The sequence below is a fragment of the Mixophyes fleayi genome, chromosome 11 (assembly GCF_038048845.1).
Source record: "Mixophyes fleayi isolate aMixFle1 chromosome 11, aMixFle1.hap1, whole genome shotgun sequence".
NCBI classification, from domain to species: domain Eukaryota; kingdom Metazoa; phylum Chordata; class Amphibia; order Anura; family Limnodynastidae; genus Mixophyes; species Mixophyes fleayi.
Window position 1 is genome coordinate 81,504,599 of NC_134412.1, and position 23,240 is coordinate 81,527,838.

General features: G+C 40.5%; 1 protein-coding gene across 3 annotated transcripts in view; it reads right to left on the bottom strand.

Moving 5' to 3' along the window:
- Positions 1-329: 329 nt before the first annotated feature.
- Positions 330-23,240, bottom strand: part of VPS13D (vacuolar protein sorting 13 homolog D) — a 169,742-nt gene continuing 146,831 nt past the window's right edge. For all 3 annotated transcript variants that reach the window (XM_075189940.1, XM_075189941.1, XM_075189939.1), the window contains 3 exons: positions 3,923-4,054; positions 3,217-3,457; positions 330-1,259 (listed from right to left, as the gene is read on the bottom strand). In XM_075189940.1, coding sequence (XP_075046041.1) covers positions 1,128-1,259; positions 3,217-3,457; positions 3,923-4,054 — 505 coding nt within the window. In that variant the 3' untranslated portion in view covers positions 330-1,127. The remainder of the gene's footprint in view (positions 1,260-3,216; positions 3,458-3,922; positions 4,055-23,240) is intronic.

Genomic DNA, 23,240 nt, shown 5'->3' on the forward strand with positions numbered 1-23,240 from the left:
TCGAAAAAAAACCCCAAAACACATGCTGGTCTAAAGTGATTTGTCCTATTTTAATAGAGTTTACTCAGCCAGTTGACCACACTGCCCCGTAATGTTTTGTAAGATGTTTTTGCAGTATACTACAAAGTTATAGTTTCATTAAATTATGTTTCAATCAATCAAAAGTAAAAATGTTTAAAAAAACTCAAAACAAAAGGGTTGTTTTTTTTTACCCCAAAGTACATAACTTAATACTGCCACATGGATCCAAACAGAGTAAAGTATCATTGATAGAAAATTTAGTCCTTTCAATATGCAACACCACTAGAATAAAGACAAGATTAGTAAACTTTTATTTTTTAAATAATTTATGTTGGACAGTTACAAAATCATTTGTTTTCAGCCCTCACAATGCCGAGTGCTCAAAACTACACCTAACCAACCATACAAGGGATAGGTACATTTAACAAGGATTTAAAAGCATCTTGGATAAATGAATCTTTAAATGTACTCGATGCCTTTTGTAAGCTGTCCCAATACCCATGAGAGCGATGTATCAATTATTTACATTCTATTGGTTCAGCCTTTACACGTTATCTCTTGAGAACAACAGTTGCAATATTCTAGGTATAATATCCTATGCAATAGACATTCAGTACAAACGCATGCAGAGGAGCCAAGGGCTCAACGCGTTGCTGAAGTGATGCATAGGTTTAGTGCAATTGAGCAAGTTCCGTCTCGCAGTTTAAAGACTACGATGTAAACAAACACGACGCGCTAGACAAGATTTCATAGCCTCATGTATTTATATCATACCAACATATTTACAGGTTAGCAAAATAAAGGTATTTCTTCAAAATCAGTACTATTTCAAATGTATATATTTATAATTACATATATCATATTAAATATGATCCGATAATATAAATTATCCCCCATCTCAATATACTTGAAAGGCAGTAGTGTATTCACACAACAATGTTATTAGTACTATGTATGTATAATGCATATATACACACACACATATATACACAACACATTTATAAACATATATATACAGAAGAGCAGAGTATTACATCTCTGTGGTACTGTATATGTGATTAAGAAACCTGGCAGGGTAATGCGTGCAACAGTCTCCTGTGCTTCGTCTAAGAGGTCACGTCTAAATTCTCTTGTTCCTCCGTTTGTCTTAACATCAGCTGTTGTTCGTAATAAAGACTCTTTGCATAATTGATTTCTTGAGATATTTTTACTGCTAGTGCTTCCGACTTTACATGGACCTGAAATGAAAATAAAAAAATTAAAAAAAAATATCACAAAACTAATAATATTAGAGGACTGCAGCGGTAGAACCTCGGAACAATTAAAACCAACCCTTATGGCAGCGGTTCCCAAGGTGTGCGCTGAGGCTCCCAGTGGTGTCACGGTGCTGTCACAGGTGTGCCGTGGCCAGGAAAAAAGAACTAACAATCCGTCGGCGGCCGGGACCCAGCATCATCCTCATCTCTCCTCGCGTCTCACTGAATGTCGGGCGTGACAACTTCACGCCCCACATTCAATGAGAAGCGGCAGGAGAGAGGAGGATGATGTGTCCTGGACGCTGCTCGAAAAATATTACCGGTAATACAGTAATTACTCGCTGAATTTCATAACCTGAGCTGCGAGCTGAAATCCAGCGAGTAAATTACCGTATTAACGGTATTTACACGCAAATTACCGTATTAACAGTAATATTTTTTCGAGCGCGGGATTTTCACCCGTCTCGCTAACAATTGAATACCCCCCTAAGGGTGCCGCGAACTGAAAAAGTTTGGGAACCACTGCCTTATGGGATTACTGGAAATTAAGGTTGGATGAAACTTAACTTCTAACTCCAGGATTTTCCTACATTCTCCATAATATCACAAGGCACATCATACCAATATCACAGATGCCGTTGCATTAAAAACTTTAATGTGAAATACATTTTAACGTTTTCATTGCAATCTTTGGTGTAAGTGTCCATTTCAATAGCTTAACTATTAGTGATCAGTAACATTGTGTACACAAGTGAGGTAGAGTTGACCAAACTGCCTGAATGGCCCAGAACCTTGTTTGTAACTGTTTTCTAACTTAACACTAGCTGGACAGATTCCATCATAAAACCTACCTTCATCTCTTGATTTAAAAACTAATCACACTTTATAAAAGATAGTTTTACAAATAAGTGGATCAATATTTTGATTGGTTATGGCTCCGAAACTTAATTAAAACTCTCTACTATACATGGTTGGTCAATTGTTGAGGCTGAAGAAAAACCTCCCATCAGTCTCAATGTGAGATATCTATATATTAATAGCATAAGTATGACTTTTATGAGTGACTTATTTCTATTATGCCATTGTCTGAGCACTGCACATCATATAACAAAATAAAGCTCTTGGTCTGTAGATTTGCAGAAAAATAATGGCGTTGTATTCGGTTGCACCGTTTCAGAGTTATTTCACAAAAGGTCCTCCCGCCATTTACAACAATGCATTACCATTATCCTCTGGAAAACCTGACAGTTAACAATACACCTGTGCACCTGCTGGTTGCTCTGGAAACTGTGACAGTTAGTGATCTCTCCCTGAGCACCTGCTGGGTGACAAGGAACCTGTGACCTGCTGGGTGGTCTGGAAACTGTGACAGTTATTTGCAGTCACATATATAAGCGTGCCTTGCGAGGACCATGCCCAGCAATCTAACTTCGAAAGAAGAAGTTATACATATATTGCAGTGTATAAAGAAATTCTTTAGTTCCTTTAATATAGTGATTGATAATATAGTTATTTATTTATTATACTCTGCTGTTAAAATTTACTGCAATGTAGTGTATAAAAAAGTCTTTGAATTCTGTTAATAAAGTAATTTAGTCATTACATTTTGGTGGTTACCGTCTGTTTCTCTAGTTGGTGTAAATGTTGTAAAAAAAATTTAAAAGGAGAACTATAAGATAACAGCACACATGGACAGAACGCAGTTTACCGCACATCACAATTGACAGCTGAACATTTTTGCTAAGAACTTATTTGGAACAGACAGCTTAAAGACATACAATACGTTGAATGACATCAGTACAGTTCAGGGTGGCTTCATTTTTATATTGTAAGCAAAATATTTGGATTTCTAAACCGTAACATATGATCCCATCTATTTAAACAGACCTCAAATTTGATTGCCAGTGCTATGTAAACTGCACAGGAAATAACCGCTTACCATAGGTTTCTGGTGAGATGGGCCTGGTATAGCTATTCCACTGCTCGAAGATTCTGCTTTCTTGGTTAGCTGAACATATATTTTCCCATGATCCTTTGAAACCAGACAATGATAGAGATCATCATACTTAATTTCCAGAAAGATGGCGTCGCGATCCACATACTCGCCCCATTTAAGGAAATAGACGGTTTTGGAGGAGATCAGGACGCAGTAACTGTCAATGTGTTCAACAGCAATAAAACTGTGAAAAGAAAGAAAAAGTAGAGAGGGAAAAAATCAAACATAGTAAATATAGGTCTCTAATCATTTTGCAATGCTATTGAAGTGAAAGGGAGCCTATGAGAAACGATGAAATGGCTAAGCCACTTAAACACTTTGTTTGGAGTTAATAAAGACATGTTTGCGCTAACTTGTTATTGTATATTAACCTGCAAGATAACAATAAAAATAATCTACAATGTGTATTTTTCTTCTTCTTGATGCACATAATACAGACAAAGTGGTGGCCTCCTATATGTGCAGACAGGATGGACAATCTGTGCTGAACGGAGACTGGGCTATAGCACGACCGAGGCATCCTACCAGACTTAGCCAGTGTGCGTTACTCGTTTTTAAGTCTGTTAGAGAAGCTAAGGAGTACAGGATGTAGGTCTGTCCGACAACAAGCTGACGGCTACGCCAGTTCCGTAAGACCTGCGATACTTACAACTCATCCTGGATGTTATCTGTCAGTAGGAATAGTTGCTCCTGTCCCTCAGCCTGGGTATCAGAATATCTTGGAAGAAGTCCCTGAGGACTCGTGCAACAACGTGGTCTTCTCACCCTCTGAACTTGCAATCTATACGAAGGCAGAGAGAGTTCAGACTATAAAAAAAATCCTCCAAATTAAACAGAGTTCTCAGCAATTGTACTTTCAAAGCTAAATTTACCAGCTTGTAACAGTAACAAATTGTTTTTTTTTATATGTACTTTTTTATGTGTTCATAGACATGTAAAAGCCTTATCTGAATATATACACCAACAAATACAGCAAAAAAAGTAATAATATGTATTCAGACTAAAAAAAAGAGCGTCATTGTGGAAGTAAAGAAACAGACCAAAGGGATTTCAGTCTAAATGAAGAATTGTTGCACCAAAACAGACAGGTACGCAACCGATTACATGGTTAAAGCCTTCAGGACAATGTTGAAACTGAATATTCTGATTTTTACATTGCAAATATTTTGCACCTTAATAGGCAAGGGAGCCAAGCTATAAAACAAAATCCACCCAACACATATTCAATCCCCTCTATAACTGCCTTTTATTTCTGGCCAAGATACACGGTTACAAAGGAAAATGACATTAATCCGGTGCAAATGGGGGGAAAGGGTTCCATAAAAGAACACTACAGATCTATTTCAAAGAAATGTACCTCTTGCTCCACGCTATTGATTTAAAAGCAAATGCAATAAAAATCATCTTCCTGTATATAGAATTCAGTTCATCGGGCTCCAGAAAACTTTTAGTACTAAGTTAAAAGGAATGTATACAGAGGAAGTGGGGAGAAGGGAAATCGCCCCGAGAACAAAGATGCTTCTGTACCCAGGACTGTTGGTAGCGTAACATTCAACTTGGTAATAGAGTTCCTCACTCAGGGTCTTCAAGTCTAATGAGGTTTTTCACTTAAATGATTCCTGCAAGTGTTAGAATGAACAGCCTGGACTGTCACTGTCCATCAGTGTTTGCCAAACTGGTCGGTTTGGTCTGGAAGGCATGTAGCATTCCACACTACTTGATATATATATAAATATATATATATTTTTTTTAAAAAAACTACAGTCTGTTCCGCTGTCTCAAGTTTCTTTCTGTAAATAATAAGAAACACTGATGAATCTGAAAAAGCTGAAAATGTGAAAACCATAGTGTGGCCCACATCTGTGTTACATTAAACGTGCACTCAATAGATTTTCTGATTCTTTTTTAATGAGCACACAAAGGCAATACAAGACAGAAATGCCCCAATGTCTGCTGGTCGCAGCGGGGGAGAGTGCGGCTCAATGAAGATACAAAAGCGACCAGAGATGGTGTCAGAAAGTTCAAGCACGAGTACAGAGCCTTACTGTGAAGGGAAAATGTAGAGGCTTCAGCCAGAGACGGCCTAACACCAGTGTTCCTACGCCACAGTGGGTATTACAAAGTCTGGGCTTGGCGGGACCTGATGAAATAAAGACAAATGAACTTTGGGGTTTTTAATACATTACCTGTGTTCTTCTTTTTTTGGGTGCTTAAAAGAAGATTTCACAATTTTGAAGTACTGTAGGCGAGAGCTATGATCCAAACCAGTTACATACATTTTTACAATCATGTGCATGGGGTACATGGATTATAGTACCCCATTGTCATGGAGGTACTAATCTGTACTGGTTGGGTTAGTAAGACAGAAAAGAGCAGGAACAGATTTGCAGAGTATAATATTACCTGTCGGAACAGATTTGCCTCCAAGTGTACCTCCTATGTAGGTAGTGTTTAAAAGTTCTATTATTACTAATACACAGAGTAAAAACCTAGGTGTTATGTCCACTTTAATAACACACAAAAAATGGTTATGAAAAATATCTGCTCTTTTCAGCTCCATCACAGAGTTCCGCCCATGGCTGTTGGTATGGGTAGATGTGGTGGTTATACTGAGTTATAGTGTCAGATGGCAATATAAAAATTAACTAATATTTATACTACCTCCCTAACCTGCAAAATGGTTTCTTTCAATACAATGCTGAGGAGTCCCCTCCATTGTTTTATTTCTGCTTGCTTATGATGGACTTTTATCCACGTGCACTGGGGAAAGTGGGTGAAGAAATTCCTGATGTTCATTTTACTGAAATTATCTAGGGTATTCTAAGGCAAGCAAAACCTCTTATGCAATTACTTAAAATATAACATACCCAAGTTGGTTGAGCTTTGTAAACTTTACATTACATTTACATCGTTAGAGGGGTTGTCCCCTTTTAGACAACCTCAACTCATTTCAAGATCCCCTCATGTACTAAGTAGTGAGCTAATTCATCATCATCATTAAATTATATAGCGCCAACATATTCCGTAGCGCTGTACAATTGGAGACAAACACAGTAAACTAATAAACAAACTGGGTAAAACAACGCACCCACTTCCCATCCAAATAACAGTCCCTGCTCCCTATAACCGTCATGGATAAGGCTACATAGACATTGACGTTTGCTGTGTGTTTTTCATCACGTTAAAATGCATATATCCGCATTGTTTTTATGTATGCATTTAATATTTATGCTATTTATTTCAATTTTTATTTGAATTTGCAAAGGTTTTAAATCTGTGGTTATAAAACATGTATTGATGACAAAAACAGGGAGTTATCTTTTTCAAGCATGTTGAAACATAAATGTAAACGCTCATTAAACCCATCTCATTACATTTCAATGTTCTCCCATCGCGATGAATGGAAGTTTTCCACTGCGCCAGACACATGAAACAGAACAAGGAGGGTTTAAAAAGATTTGCGCCACAGCGCTACCCAAGTAAAAAGTGTCAGTGGGAATATACATTAAAGGAAACTCCTCTCGACACCGAGAAATCCATCGTTAGACCATTTTCACAAAACAGGTTTATTTACAAGTACAGAGATGGCACTGTGGCTTTTGCTAGTTTCAAAAGTGGACAGTGGCTGCCAAAGACCAATCTTCTCCATAACCAGCAGCTGTAACAGCCCATTGGTTACAGTGTACATAAACACAGTGGAGGCAGACCAAGAAGAACTAATGACGCCGCTGAGGCAGAGAGAGCGGAATTGAGGCACCAGGGAAGTTACAGTTGTTCTGGATCCCATTGTAAGTAGAGGAAATGAGTGCACAGAGATAAAATACATATGTGGGCAGGGTGACATGAAGGAGTTACGGCAGCCTGTGAGGGTCATAGTTTTATCACTTCCACCATACGCTTAACAGCCAGCTCAGAATGCTGCAAGTCCATGCAGCAAAGTGATTTAATTAATCACTGGGGCAAATAGAATGTGTCACATACAACTTTACTGACGACATGAACAGCCGTGTGTTCTATGGATCAATTATGTATATTTCCTGGCATGCTGTAAATTGCACTATCATAGTTGCTTTCAAATATTATATATAAAGACAGGGCATGTGGGGGGGGGGACATGTCATGCAGAGTGCACACTCAATATGCTATATTGAAATGTCCAAAGGTCGGGCGGTATGTAAGCATGGCATATCTGCTTTTAGCGCCTACTCTAAAAAATAAACAAACATAACTCTCCAAAAGTTCAATGACCGTTCTATATATTTCTAAACCAAACACGCACTGAGGGACGCTTATAAAAGTAAGCCTCCCAAGATCAGTCATCCAAAAAATGTAGCATGGGTTCTATACATCTGTTGTGGGTGTCTCTAAACATGTCTTCCTGCGTAATGCCTGGCCCTGGCTGTCACTATTTGTTGCTCTGCTTGGACCGTGCTATTTTTAACCTTAATAAGAACACATACGGTGACCAGTGTGTTTCTGGAAACCTGAGTGTGTTGTAGTTTTGTGACTTTGTGTGATTTTTTTTTCAGTATCACTATTTACAGTTTCAAGTCCCCCCCTCTTTACCACAATATTACAAGTTGGGAGGAATGCATTTATTAGTAGTTTTCAGAAATGTCACCCACTGTGATTTACTGCTGATTGATCATTACCACCTGGAGCATGACGAAATCGGTGAGCACCATGGAAATTGGATATAAACTTTTCACCCAACACAGGAACCAGGGGCATTAAGTATGGCAGACTAAAGAGATATTGAATTATATATGCAAGAGGATGAATTATGGGAAATACTATATAACCATCTTACATCATCGTTATCATATTAGTTGCTCTGAGACATGTATGGTGGCGTAAGAAGACTCAATCACATGTGCGTTCCCCATAGCATTCTCTCATTGCAATATACTTATCACGTGTTCAGACGTCACTTGGAAAGAGAGGATACCAAGAGGTGCGGCAGTATGTCACATTGTAGTATAGACTACCCAATGGGAAGCCGGAGGTCCCTTATCACCATTAATATAACCACTACCGGCCTCTATGGTAAGAGATAGAGACATAGGTTAGACATCTAGGGGCCATTGGGCGACTGACAATGTAGCTGGCTGCTACTCACCCTCAGGCTGATTTGACAATAGAATACAATTAAAATTGACCAGTACACCTGGCTTTAAAGAATAATACAACAAAACAAAAAGTTGGATGTAAAGCAATATACAGCAATCTTCTGTATGTAACAGAGGAGATACCACAACCTTTGTTTGCTTTGCATCATACATAACTTAGGCTGGGTACACACTACCGTTCTTTTCCACCCAAAGATCCTGCCAATCACATGATAAAAGACAGTTCGGTCCGATATTGCATTAGTGTGTACGCTCCAACGATGAACGATTATCAGTCCAAAGCACATCGTATTGTTTGATTTTGTAAACGGATTAAAAATCTCTATATGGAACAATGTCGGGCAAATGTGGAAGTGTGTAGGCACTCACGACCAGCAGTGTAGACAAAGCTCCATAGAGTTTACAGTCACGACCTTTTCAGCCGATGGTTACGACCAGGGCCGTCTTAACAGCATTATAGACCCCCAGGCAAACCAATCACTCACTTATGTACAATTCGTACGTGTACGTTGTTTTCGTCAAGGTCAAGATATGTATTCGCAACAGCAAGATTGTATGTGCAGATAATAGCTGATATTGGGGTGATTAGTCCACCTAAACGTTTTAAGAGAAGGTTTGAAGGTTCCGAATAAATTTCCTGGAATAATGAAAAGTTGGCAAGCCTATAAACCTATAAGACCCTTATGCTGGTTGCGCCCCCGAGCAACTGCCCACCGAAGACAGCGACATCTACATTTAAAGTGGTATGTTAATATTAGGGTAATCGGTTAGGGTTACAGTACGCCGAACGTCGGTAACTTACGTGACGTCAGAAGGAAGCGCCGGCATCCAGCATCTTTGCATTTAGCAGCAGATGCTTAATCTCCACCATCAGGGTTAAGGTAAATTTACATTTTAATTAAGACGCTTTTTCACTGTTCATTTTTTTTTTTGTTGGTATACTGGGTGTCTGTATCCCAAGCGTAGGGATATCATACCAAACCCGTTCCTGATGCCTCCACCCCCCTCTGCACAAGCGGACAGATCACTGCCTCCACGTAATCACCACACTCATCTCCTGCTGCTGTGACCATTCCCACAATCTGATTGGCTATGCTGTGACCATTCCCATGATCTGATTGGCTATGCTGTGACCATTCCCATGATCTGATTGGCTATGCTTTGAACATTACAATGATCTGATCTGCTAATAAACAGGCATTGTTGTTTCCAAAGGCAATAGCAAGTTTCAAAAAGATGTGTTTTTGGAAATTACCCCATTTTCACAATTGACCAAATGAGCCACCCAGTTCCTCTGTTATTAGAAAATGCACTTTTCATACTCTATTCTTATTCTCATGGGCTTTACAAGTTAATATTTATTTCATAGGAGTATTTAAAGTAGCAAAAAGTACACTATAACCAAGTACAGTAAACATATCTTGATAGGGATTGCAGTACAAGACATCTAACTTAGTGCCAGATGTACATCTTATACGACAATCTTAAAGCTTATTAAACACACTTTCATGGTAAGAATTCAAACAAATGTTATCGAATGGACCAGTACACACAGGTGTTGTTGAGGGCATTGTAGGTAAGGATGAGTAATTTGAATTTGATTCTTGAGGACACAGGGAGCCAGTGTAGGGATTTGCAAAGTGTTGCAGCAGATGTGGAGCGATGAGAGAGGAAGATCAGACTTGCAGCAGCATTTAGGATGGATTGAAGTGTGGATATATGGGTGTCGGGAATGCCAGATAGCAGGGGGTTGCAGTAGTCAAGACGGGAGATGATGAGAGAATAGATAACAGTTTTGGTAGCATGTTGGGTAAGAAAAGGGCACATTCTGCCAATATTTCTAATGTGAAGTCGACAGGACTAGAAGAGAGTCTCTATGTGAGGAATAAAGTAGAGTGTGGATCAAGTGTGACACCAAGACAGCGGGCTTGGGAAACTGAGGAAATTGTTGTGTTACTGACCGTGAGGAAAATTTGAGAGAGCACAGTGGCCTAGTGGTTAGCACGTCTGCCTCACAGCGCTGGGGTCATGAGTTCGATTCCCAACCATGGCCTTATCTGTGTGGAGTTTGTATGTTCTCCCTGTGTTTGCGTGGGTTTCCTCCGGGTGCTCCGGTTTCCTCCCACACTCCAAAAAAAACATACTAGTAGGTTAATTGGCTGCTATCAAAATTGACCCTAGTCTCTCCCTTTGTCTGTCTGTCTGTGTGTGTGTGTGTCAATCCTAGGGAATTTAGACTGTAAGCTCCAATGGGGCAGGGACTGATGTGAATGAGTTCTCTGTACAGCGCTGCGTAATAAGTGGCGCTATATAAATAAATGATGATGATGATGATGATGATGCCCGACAAACATATTGGAGTTAAGACTCCATTCGATCCATAGTAAGACCTATCAAAGCACCAACTGGTCACTCAAACGCTATAGGGATGGTAGAATATAAAATAAATGAAAGGGAAAAAAAATAAATTCCAGTACAAGGGCGCCCTCTGGAGGCTAGAAGTCATGATCAATTGCCCTCTTTGCCCTGTCTAAGTGCCAACCCTGATAATCGCTGTATAGTTTTTCAGGTAAACTTAAAGATTGCCTATGGTGAATACACAGAGAGCAAACGTATATATGGAAAGGGGCCTTGAAACCTACGAGGAAAGTTCCATTCAAATAAGTTTCCTTTTGAAATTTCCTATAAAAAGATAAACATCTGAAATAAAACATTTATTGTAAAGTAATTCAATGAATCATAACTACCTAAAAAAGATTACGATCTCTTAAATGAGCCCAGCTGAATGCTTTGCACTACATGGACAAAGAAGAAATAAATTAATGTCAAATAATCCCTTTTCATTTCTTTGACCTCATTATCATGTTACAGTAAGTAGTACATCACAGTAAAAACGTGGGCCTGTCTAATTGACTCGTGTTTCATTGTTATTCAACCATTAATGATTAAAAGCAAAAGTGTTGCTTTAAAGAAGGATAAAGTACGTGTCTGTGTGAGATATTTGACAAATTAATGGAAGCTTATCTTGAAATTTCCATTTTAACAGCCTTTATAATGTCAGCTTGAGACTAATCGCCAGCTCTGCAGCGAACAGAGACTGTAGCACTCTATCTGCTCCGGGAGAACAGACGTTTTTAGCAGACTATTCCAAATCATGTGAGCCGAATTACAAGTTATACATCAAAAGTGTTTTCTTAAAAGGAGATATAGATATATTTCCAACCCCAAGAACCAGAGTAGAGGGAATCCTGATTAGATGAGAGCATAGATCCAGACAACTGAGTGAAGCGGTTTCATTGACAGCGCCACTTAATAGTTCAGGTTGGGTGACCTGTGACAGTATTAATAGGGGCTAAAAGGACTCTTTTGCATTTAGTTGACCATTGTGCAGGGAAAATATGCTGGAAGGTGACCCCCCCGAGCCTCGCCCTAGCCTTTGGAGTGGTTAGTTTTAGCTTATACTCCTGTGAGCCTGTATTTCTACCAATATCTGAGATTAAAGTTAACCCTTGTGTGCCCAGAGCTCAGAGTATTGCTCTAGTTTTCCATTGAAAGATCACCAAACAGCAGACCAGGCAACATGGAAGAACAACTTTGTCCTCCTTCCACGTCTGACAAGGATCCTTCTGCTATACGAGACATCGACAAGTTCTTGTGCCGTTCTATCACCCATCCAACAAGTGGCATTAGACAGCGCAGCCACTGGGTTAGGCCTATGTATCAGTTTTGCATGCCCAGCAAAGAATTGTAGCTTGTTATACTTTAATGCAAGATGTTCTTTTGTATTTTAAGGGGAGCTCATAACTTGGCCTGAAATATTAGTTCAAGGAAGGCACATCTGTAAGTGTAGCCCTACCTAAAAGTTTTATTCCTGGAGGAAAAAAAAATAACCTTATTCACGGCTCTCCTCACTAGAGCACGGATAAATAACCGCATGGAGCAGCCGTCAAACGTTTGTCTCACAGCCCTGGCAGAAAACGGAGGGCTCGCAGACCAATACAAAGTGTGGAACTTGCAGCTTCTTATTGTTCCTCCCACCAACAGCCTTGTTAGGGGATATGTTAAAACGATGAACAAGAACCTTTTCTAATCCTGCACTGCAGAAACTAAGGAGCCCCGGTAATAACTGTTTCAGCCTACAGTTCCCTTAGCTCCATTAAGGGGAAAGTCAATATAACGCGCAACCAGGCTGCTGCCTTAAGATTTGAAAAACACTACAAGCCCTAGAAATTCAGCATAAAATAAAGTATACAGCCTTCGGCCTTACCCCAAGTTAAGCCTATGGGACCTTACATTTTGCATGAGAGAAGAGACCTGGTCTCTTGTAGATAGGGAAAGGGAAAACTACCTTATCTGAGCGCAGAGATACCAGGTTAAAAGTAGGTACACAATGGAGGCTTTTCAGCCAATTATCGAGCCAATCACCCCATAAACGACCGCTAGGCCACATATCGCGTTAGTGTATATAAATCACACTATGAACAATCATTCCAAAGTCTAAATTGACCTTTCATTTGGTTGGTCGTACAGTTTAATAATCTCGTTCCCATCACCTTCCGACCATGTGGTGTGCATGGACTCACCACCACGATCTCCATAGAGTTTACAGAGTCATGGTCTTTTCAGCCGATGGCGGCAATGTTTGAATCAGTGTGAGAGGAATGAATGAGCGACTTATGTGCTGTCCTTCTCTAAACTACTAGAGGACCAGATGAAGAGCACAGATCTGAAAGTAAATTGTGTCAGTGTTTTTTTTGCTATGGATGGACTTTAATCTTGGTTATAATTTAAAACAAGCGATAAAACCAGTTTATTTTACTGGATATAAGGAAGGAATATAGCGTCTTGCGATAACCTTTATAACAACAGTTAAATGTAATTGTAGTAATGTAAATGTAAATTGTGGAAATAATGTCCAAGATGCACGATGACTTGTAGGTTCTGAACATTTAGACTGTAAGCTCCAATGGGGCAGGGACTGGTGTGAGTGATTTCTACGTACAGCGCTGCGGAATTAGTGGCGCTATATAAATAGCTGGTGATGATGATGATTTGTAGCAAGCAAAAAATAAAATAAATAGCTGTTCCATTTCTCCATAAAATTTTCCAAAAAGTGTAGTAAAATTTCCATCTCGATTGTGAACAATTAATAAAAGCGACAGGACGGTAGATTCTGTGTGTATCTCAGGCTTAGCTACACGTTGTTTAGCATACATCTGTGCTCCCTCTCCTCCATAGTCTGTAAAGAGGTTGATTCACAATGAGTTCCCCAGAGTGTTCAATCTTGTTGCTCTTTAATCCACTTGACATGTTTAGCTATTGTTTCTGGCAATTAAACCCTGTTATTCAACAAAGGCTCATTTGACCTCTTATCCCTAAGCCTGTTGAGTCATTGAATTTCAGAGGGAGTAAAAACAGCATTTCTCAAATAAAACGAGATTCAATGTCTGTTTACAATATGTACATGTTTATTGCTGAATTTACATGACAAACCGAGAAGTTTAAAGGGAAATATGAAATAAAGAGACCCGGTTATCAGGCAGCTGCGCCTACATAGCCCTCGCGGTGCCAACGTGTTACCAGCGCCGCAAAAGGTGGAAAAAGCAAAAACGTAAACAGACACCGATGTTCACAAGAAAAAAAAAAAAATCACATCAGCACTATCACTAAGCACTATAAACATAGAACAGATTTGTTTTTACAGCAAAATAATCCATTTTAAAATGTGGTCTTTATTTAATAACAAATGGAAAAAAGTTATAAATCAGACTTTGTTTTAAACTCTTGTGCTCAGCACACACATCATCCTGAATTCGGGGGCGACTTACCCACTAAGTCAGGATGCTTAATACAGATATGCTGTGTGCAGACTATAGTAAAGTCCGGTTTATAAATAGTCTTCCCATATGTGATATTCATTGATAGTCTTGTGCAAAAACACATTATTTTGTTGTACTAAATCAATTAGATTTTTTTAAAGCTTTAGTAGCTCCCTTTTAAGGAAAGATATGTCTAGCGGACTGTGAAGTAGATGTACCAAACATTAGAAAAAGTGGAGGTGTTGCCCATAGCAAGGAAGGATAACCTGCGACACTCCAGGTGTTGTGAAACTACAAGCCCCAGCATGCTTTGCCAGTAGATAAGCTGATAGCTGGCAGAGCATGCTGGGATTTGTAGTTTCACAACACCTGGAGTGTCACAGGTTAGCCATCACTGTTCTAGACTGTACTAGATAAATCAGTGATGGGCAACCCGATATAATTTAAAACCAGTCAGTGGTCTAGTCTAAGTGGCTATGTATGATGGCACAACGGGGTGTGTAACTGGTGGGCAACAGGTGATAGCTCAGTAGGCTGCTGGTGGCCTGTTTATCCGCTCGTTGCCCACCACCGAGGTAAATAATAGCTGGAATCTGATTGGTTGCTATGGGCAACACCTCTCCTTTTCCTTTTTTGATAAATGTACCCCGTATGTATACGGGAAAACGCACCTCATTTAAAAATTAGTTTTCGCAGCTTTAGGTAGTGTCCAGTAAATTGCAGACAGGTAATTTTGCTCAGACACCAAAATGTAGGAGTTGGAGCGGATATACTGGCTGCGCGGGTAAAGTAAAATATGATTCACAGAACAGTGGTGGACAACCGTAAATGTTAGGGATCTCACGTGTGCCAACATATTACATTTTACATTTGATGTAAAAATAAAATATTAACAACAAGTATATATTTTATTACTACTATATTAATATTTAATTTACAATTGATTGTGAATCTTCACTGTGGTGCAATAGTTGTTATTAATAATGCAATAGAAATAATGTCCTCTACTATATACAGTAGTATAACTATTACCCAACAACCCAACAGTTTGCCTAGTAATGAGCCACATAAGCTACCTGTAGTAATAACACCCAGATGTAGCTGTAACCACAGTAACAATCCACCAGTCGTACCAGATAATACATACCTGTCAATACTGAACAGGTCAGGTGGCAAGTGTGTGTTTATGGGATGTTGGCCCCGTTCCTTGCTGTGCAGTGGTGCGAATCGCGCAGCAGTGGGTGAGTCTATGATGAATCATTAAGCTCCACTCCGCCTATTTCAATAGTGAAGTGGGTGGAGCCCAGGAGGGAGGCCTGCTCCTCCGAGAGACTACCCGAACTTTAGGAGTCTCCCAGACATTCCGTGAAAGTAGGCAAGTATGAGATAATACATCATCAGCAATAGTTGTAATATTCAATAATATTTTAGCAGGAACAGCGAACCCCAGCAACAAGCCAGCAGGACCAGCCATGGCCAGCAACAAGCCAGCAGGACCAGCCATGGCCAGCAACAAGCCAGCAGGACCAGCCATGGCCAGCCATGGCCAGCAACAAGTCAGCAGGAACAGCGATGGCCAGCAACAAGTCAGCAGGAACAGCGATGCCCAGCAACAAGTCAGCAGGAACAGCGATGCCCAGCAACAAGCCAGCAGGAACAGCGATGCCCAGCAACAAGTCAGCAGGAACAGCGATGCCCAGCAACAAGTCAGCAGGAACAGCGATGCCCAGCAACAAGCCAGCAGGAACAGCGATGCCCAGCAACAAGCCAGCAGGAACAGCGATGCCCAGCAACAAGCCAGCAGGAACAGTGATGTCCAGCAACAAGCCAGCAGGAACAGCGATGTCCAGCAACAAGCCAGCAGGAACAGCGATGCCCAGCAACAAGCCAGCAGGAACAGCGATGCCCAGCAACAAGCCAGCAAGAACAGCGATGCCCAGCAACAAGCCAACAGGAACAGCGATGCCCAGCAACAAGCCAACAGGAACAGCGATGCCCAGCAACAAGCCAGCAGAACCAGCCACGGCCAGCAACAAGCCAGCAGGCCCAGCAACAAGCCAGCAGGACCAGCAACAAGCTAGCAGGACCAGCAACAAGCTAGCAGGACCAGCAACAAGCTAGCAGGAACAGCAACAAGCTAGCAGGAACAGCGATGCCCAGCAACAAGCCAGCAAGTCCAGCAATTCCTAGCAACAAGCCAGCAACTCCAGCAATACCTAGCAACAAGCCAGCAACGCCCACAAACAAGCCAACAGGACCAGCAATGCCCAGAAACAAGCCAGGAGGTCCAGCAATGTCCAATAATTTCAGCAGGAACATTATTTTTACTGCTGACATATTACTGGGCATTACTAACCCGCCAGCAATAGTTGTGCCCAAAAATCCAGGAAATCACCAGAATTAGTGTCCAGTAACATGTCAATAGTTACAGTGAAATTCCTTCTATAAACTATCAGTCTCAGCTTCTTGTTAACAAGGCACAAAGCTTGCTGTAACAAATAGAAACCAAAAATCTCCCCTTTAAATCAATAAGTTCCCAGTAATCATAATGCACAATATCAGCATATTATTGTGCATTACTATTATTGAATGTTCATTAATAGACATTACGGTTACTGCTGACATGGTAATGAGCACTAGTAATGTTGATATACTGTATTAAATTGCCTTACAGACACACACTGGGGTCATGAGCTCAATTCCTGACCATGATCTTATCGGTGAGGAGTTTGTATGTTCTCCCCGTGTTTTCGTGGGTTTCCTACGGGTGCTCCGGTTTCCTCCCACACTCCAAAAACATACTGGTAGATTAATTGGCTGCTAACAAATTGACCTTAGTGTGTCTGTGTGTATGTTAGGGGATTTAGACTGTAAGCCTCAATGGGGCAGGGACTGATGTGAGTGAGTTCTCTGTACAGCGCTGCGGAATTAGTGGCGCTATATAAAATAAGTGATGATGATGACGATTAAAAGGAATTACTAATGCTTGACCTGGTAATGCAGAGTACTCTGGCAGTAATAAAAAATAATACCCATTAATGTTACTACTAACATATTGTACATTATGGTCATTAAGTTGCTGTCAAACCCTTCCTACTATATAGTCTGCTTATACAGGGGGTTCAGAGAAAGAGGCACTCATTATTTGTTACAGGTCTTTTTAAAGTGCTTTAGTTATTTACTTTCGCTTAATCACCAGAAAATTAAAGCTTTCTAACGAAAAACAAAGCTTACGAGGAGGATGCAGCGTAACAACCTAGACAGGATCAAACTGTCCCCAGACGCCATGCCTTCCTTCCAGATCCCAGTCGCACTGCTAGATTCATTTGCATTTAAATAATGCATACTGTGCTCCGTTTCTGAACAGCTTGTTCTGCCTCTCGCAAAAGGAATAAGAATAATTACTGCGAGAAGTTGAAATAATACGAAAAACATGTGTTTGGGTTCTGGGCAGAAAGAGAACGAAGAATGATACGCTGTTTGGCTTTTTAAACAAAATGTTTCTCAATACAACTGAGAAATAGAAAAATAAGCACTTGAGATTTGGAAAACGAACACACATGCTCGTCACTGCGCTCGGTGTAATTGTTATTGAAAGATGCCTTTTATGAATAGCTGCAGTGTACATTACATGCTGTGTGAGAGGGTTAAACAGCACAGCCTCAACTCTTTATAAACTTTTGCCCTCTGGATGTGTACTTATTGGCTGCAGTACAAGATTTGAGCTGTATTACACGCCTTAAAGATATGGTTCAACTGCCGGTCAGGCTCAGAGGATGGCAGCCAGCCAAACCGCAATCAACGTGACACCCCCCTCTCTTCTCAGATCATCCTCGAGTCTTCTATATCTCTTTCTAAGTTGTTCCCCCCCCCCCATTTATCAGGGTGAAAAAAAATAAAATAAAATAAAAAAATTAGAACCATAAAAGCGGCAATTTTTTTTGTCTGTGGCCGGCCCACGCGGGCCTCCTTTTGTTTGGGAAGGAACTGAGCTGTGCTTGAGCGTCTTACGGGGTTGCTAGTTCAGTTTACTGTATTTGTTCATTCGGTGAAAGCTAGAGAGTTCAATAACAGGGCAAAAGGACAATACAAGTGTAAAACGCCATCCCAGCAGGCTCTGGACTCAAATATGCAGCCTCTCGTCTAGCCCATGAATGCAAAACGTAATGTCGTTATTTTGGCGTGGGAAGTTTACAGGGAAACATATAGGAAGAAATGTGAAATAAAATGTTAATGGATTAAAAGGTAATGTTCAACGTGCTTTTATTTCTAGTAAGTGATTTTAAATCAACATTACAAGCATCTTGTTAACCAATGCCAGACCAGATAACCAGATATGGGCAGCACGGTGGCTAAGTGGTTAGCACTTCTGCCTCACAGCGCTGGGGTCATGAGTTCAATTCCCGAACATGGCCTTATCTGTGTGGAGTTTGTATGTTCTCCCCGTGTTTGTGTGGGTTTCCTCCGGGTGCTCTGGTTTTCTGGTTTCCTCCCACACTCCAAAAACATACTGGTAGATTAATTGGCTGTTATTAAAATTGACCCTAGTCTCTCTTTCTCTCTGTATGTTAGGGAATTTAGACTGTAAGCTCCAATGGGGCAGGGACTGACGTGAATTAGTTCTCTGTACAGCGCTGCGGAATCAGTGGCGCTATATAAATAAATGATGATGATGATGATGATATCCATTAGAATTTGTTTCCCTACGTTGTAGGTGCAACAGTGCACTCCAAGCATGGTAGCTAATACCCCCTCCCCAAATTCTACTATCATTTATTTACATACTCTCATAATGTATTATCATAAGCCACTCTGACAGTCTCTGTGATTAGTGCTGAAGACGTTATTTGATGGCCGTGAGGGTTTGTGTCTGTGTGGGCAGATCCACAGCTACCTGGCTCATAGTGGGCAAGAGGAAATGTGTTTAAACCGATGGCCACCCAAGCTGGGGGTTAACTGTAAATCACAGAGTAAGCAACGTAAATGCTTTTATAACACACCCACTACAAAGGACAATGGACCTCTCTTTTAAAAATGATTTCAGTTGATTACATTAATGGTGCATAACGGGCTTTGTTTAATGCCTACATGTTTTAATTATTCTTTTCCATCTATTTTAGAGAGGTTACAGTCCAATTGCTCGGACTCAAATCTTTCAATATGTTCTCTGTGAAGACTTCAAAGTGGCGCCCGCACAGTGGTGGGGGGACGGCTGGCCTGCAGACATTCAACAGACATTAAGCAATATTTTGAAAGCAAAAATGTTGATCCTTTGCCATAAACACGTGTACATCAGGTTATACAATTATAAGATAATTACATGAGACACGCTGAATTCATATAATTATTAGTAGGGGAGCGGAAGGAGATTTAACTCATGACAGCAGTAAGTGAAACGACAGGTTAACGTTCTCTCTGCCATCACCATGGTCCTACTGCAGGACTACAGAGTCAGACTATAAAAGGGAGAGGGGGGGGGGGGTGTTGCAAACTAGACGGACAAGGGGGTTGAAGCTGCCTGTACACAGGCAGATCTGGCCATTCAGCCCAAGCACCATGATCAAATATGGATTTAGATCAGTTATCGCCACAAAGACATTTTGCACAGGACCCTGAAATCTGATCCATCCTGGTATGGTACTGATAGGCAGCAGTAAGATCATACACTGTAATTCAAATTACACCCGGCTGAGCCAGCAAGAAGTTGCTTTTATTAACCTGCATTCGAATGGGCTGTTGAAGAAGCACATTGTTACATATTAAGTTTAGGAGGAGAAGAACGGCAAAGCACAGATTGTGCTGCCAAAAAATTGAATGGTAGTAACAATGGAGTAAGCTCAGGTCTACTGGGACCCAGTGTACAATCTAAGCCATTGGGAATCACTAGAAAATACTTTTTTCACAGGACTAGTAGAGCACTGATGTGCTGATCCCTGGAGTTAGTGCTCCTAGTTTCTATAGGTCATAGCTCAAATGTGTCTGTGACCAATACTGCTATAGCACTTTTTAATATGCAAGATATTTTGTGCTCACACAAAGCATATGAAGCATATGAAGGGGCATGTCCAATTACAGCATGTCACCCCCCTCCCCTCCCCGGTAGCATGCCCAGTGGTTCCAAAGCACTGGTCCACCCATAGCCACTCCTCTAAAGACATGCCCTCATTAAGGGGGCAATCGTGAGAAATGTACCTCCCATCTATTCCTGAACCGGGACAGTTGGGAGGCATGTCACTGGCAAGTGGAAAATGCACTAAAATTGTTACAGGGTACGCAGTGCTCTATCATCATCATCACCATTTATTTATATAGCGCCACTGATTCCGCAGCGCTGTACAGAGAACTCACTCACATCAGTCCCTGCCCCATTGGAGCTTACAGTCTAAATTACCTAACACACACGTCAATTTAATAGCAGCCACTTAACCTACTAGTATGTATTTGGAGTATGGGAGGAAACCCACGCAAACACGTGGAAAACATACAAACTCCACACAGATAAGGCCATGGTCAGGAATTCAACCCCAGCGCTGTGAGACAGAAGTGCTAACCACGTAGCCACCGTGCTGCCCTGGTTAGCGTAGGCTTTCCAATTGCAGTAACCTGGGATCAACTAAATAACTGACCAGGGCATGGGCAATTTTAAGCCGCCAATGCTTTGTTATGTTTTTTTCCCCCCTCAGACAAATTAGATAAAACTGCTAGAAAAAGCCCCCTTTTTGACTCCTATCAGTGTGCGGCCACAGGCAGCCCACTACCATGTACAGGACCATGTTTAAAACACAATCAATCAGAGTGGCCTGGCAGGATTCGCAGCCTGCCCGTCTCTGCCAACACGGACCTGCACCCTGCACATAGTGTGTGGCCGCAGGCAGCACACCCATGCTGGGGGGGGAAGAGATGAGTGCTATGATCGCACCCCACCCCCTCGATCTGCCACTCGTATGACCATATATATATATATATATATATATATATATATATATATATATATATATATATATATATATATATATATAATTTTAAATCAGCATTTACTTATTATGTAATTTTCTAAAAAAAAAAATAATTAGCACATTGCTCATGTGGAAATGAACAGAGAGGAATGTGGCCGCTACTAAATACATAGGAGAAAAAGAAATCCGATGATTGGCTAAGACTCTTCCTGCTGTTATGTCCTCAGTTTATTGCCAAACATAAAACAAAAAATAGAAGAACATGTTTTCATTAGTCTAAGGTGAGGAGGTTAAGGTTAAACTTCAGCTGTGAGCAGGAAAACAAACAACTTGGAATCTATTTATTTGCAAAAGCATAAAAAATTATTTTGCATAATCTCCAGGTATCTAAATGTATCCACTTATGGGCTAAGCCAATTGCAACACTGTGTATTTATGTTTTCAACACATTCCTAAACTGACCTGACATTGCACAATGTGGGGCCCCCGTGAAGATCGCTCTGGACAAACAGGCTGTGCCTCGCATGGTAAGTGACCGATCTAGTTTCTAAATTAGCAACCAACATGGCCTCTCACGTTCTGCACAGAGCAGGATGGTGATCGGTGTTTGATCGCTATCAGTGAGTGTTGATGATGCAAGTGTTGGACATATAGGACTCATGTTTGACCGTAAGTCCATGCGCGTGCCATAGCTTGCGTGAAACAGCTCTACACATGCTCCGAAATTAACGCAACCGCATGCAATTCCTGTCTGGATACAAATGACACTTATGACTGCCTATAACTTGAGCGGCAGAACAGGGGAAGGGTCAGACAAACATAGGTCGTGCAAAGGATGGTGCCGAAGGCGTTCTTATGAATATGCAATTAATTCAAGTTCTGGGTTTCTCGTAAGTACGGTCGCTTCATCCGTATCAGCTGTAAGAGCCGATTGATAGTGATGACTGACGCGACAGACTTTGTATTAAAAACTACACACTAGCCAGCACAGAACATGTGTATGTAAGCAAAATAGGGTATTAAAAGGCTTTTCAAGTACAGTACAAATCTTGCTTTATGCATTTCAATTTTTAGTTTTTAACAATCCATATTTTTATTAATGATTATACTGTTTAGTTCTTTATTTTTATAAAAGAGTATTTTTTGTATACGTTGTGATGTGACCTTCTATTGCACATATGCCTGTGCGTATACTGTTCTGTCTGTCTGTCTATGTAAGGCGAGAAACATTTGGGCAGAGGGTACTTACACCCAGATTCAAATGGAAATGTATCTTGAGATCCGCTTGGATTTGAATATGATTGGAACTATGCTCACGGTCCGTGCTCTTTTTTTGTAAAGTTGCATGCAGGCTGCGTCCTAACATGACTCAGGCCCAGAGAGAAATATACCTACTCAACAATCATTAAGACATCACGCCTCACAATCAGTGGCTGGTGGCTGCCGAAATCAGTAGGTAGTTTAGAGTTAGCCTTTAGGACTATTTATAACCAGGATAAAACGTCTAGAATTTATTATTTATCCATGATTTCTTATCACTTATCTACACAAACACTCTGTAATATCACATAAAAATACCATGAATGTCCTTTAAAATTGATTAATAAAAACCATGTTTAAACTAGCCACACATAAATACCTTGTGGTGTCTACTATATTAGATTTAAGTAATTTGTGGGTGTCTCTTAATGTAGGGCCTTTTCACTCATGTCATGGTGTGCACCTCTTTTTCTAGACCTTATAATATCTTCTCTGGACTACAGCACAAATATTTATAGTTACTGAATCAAAATAGAAATACATTTGGGCTATATTTATGCTGTCACACTAAGTACTTATATAGGTGAAATCTTGAAACAATACTTTCTTCTTCTTGTTTTCCTTATTTATTTCTATAATATAACCAAACTGAAAGCCTATTTATTAATGTACGATACTAAAAGCAAGCCGTGGCTGTCCCAATAAACAATATCAAATTCAGTTTGGTGCTAAGAGATAAAAGTAGTTGTCAGTACTAACAAAGTTTAGAAGGGGGGGGGGACATAGTAACAGAGGGGGAGGGG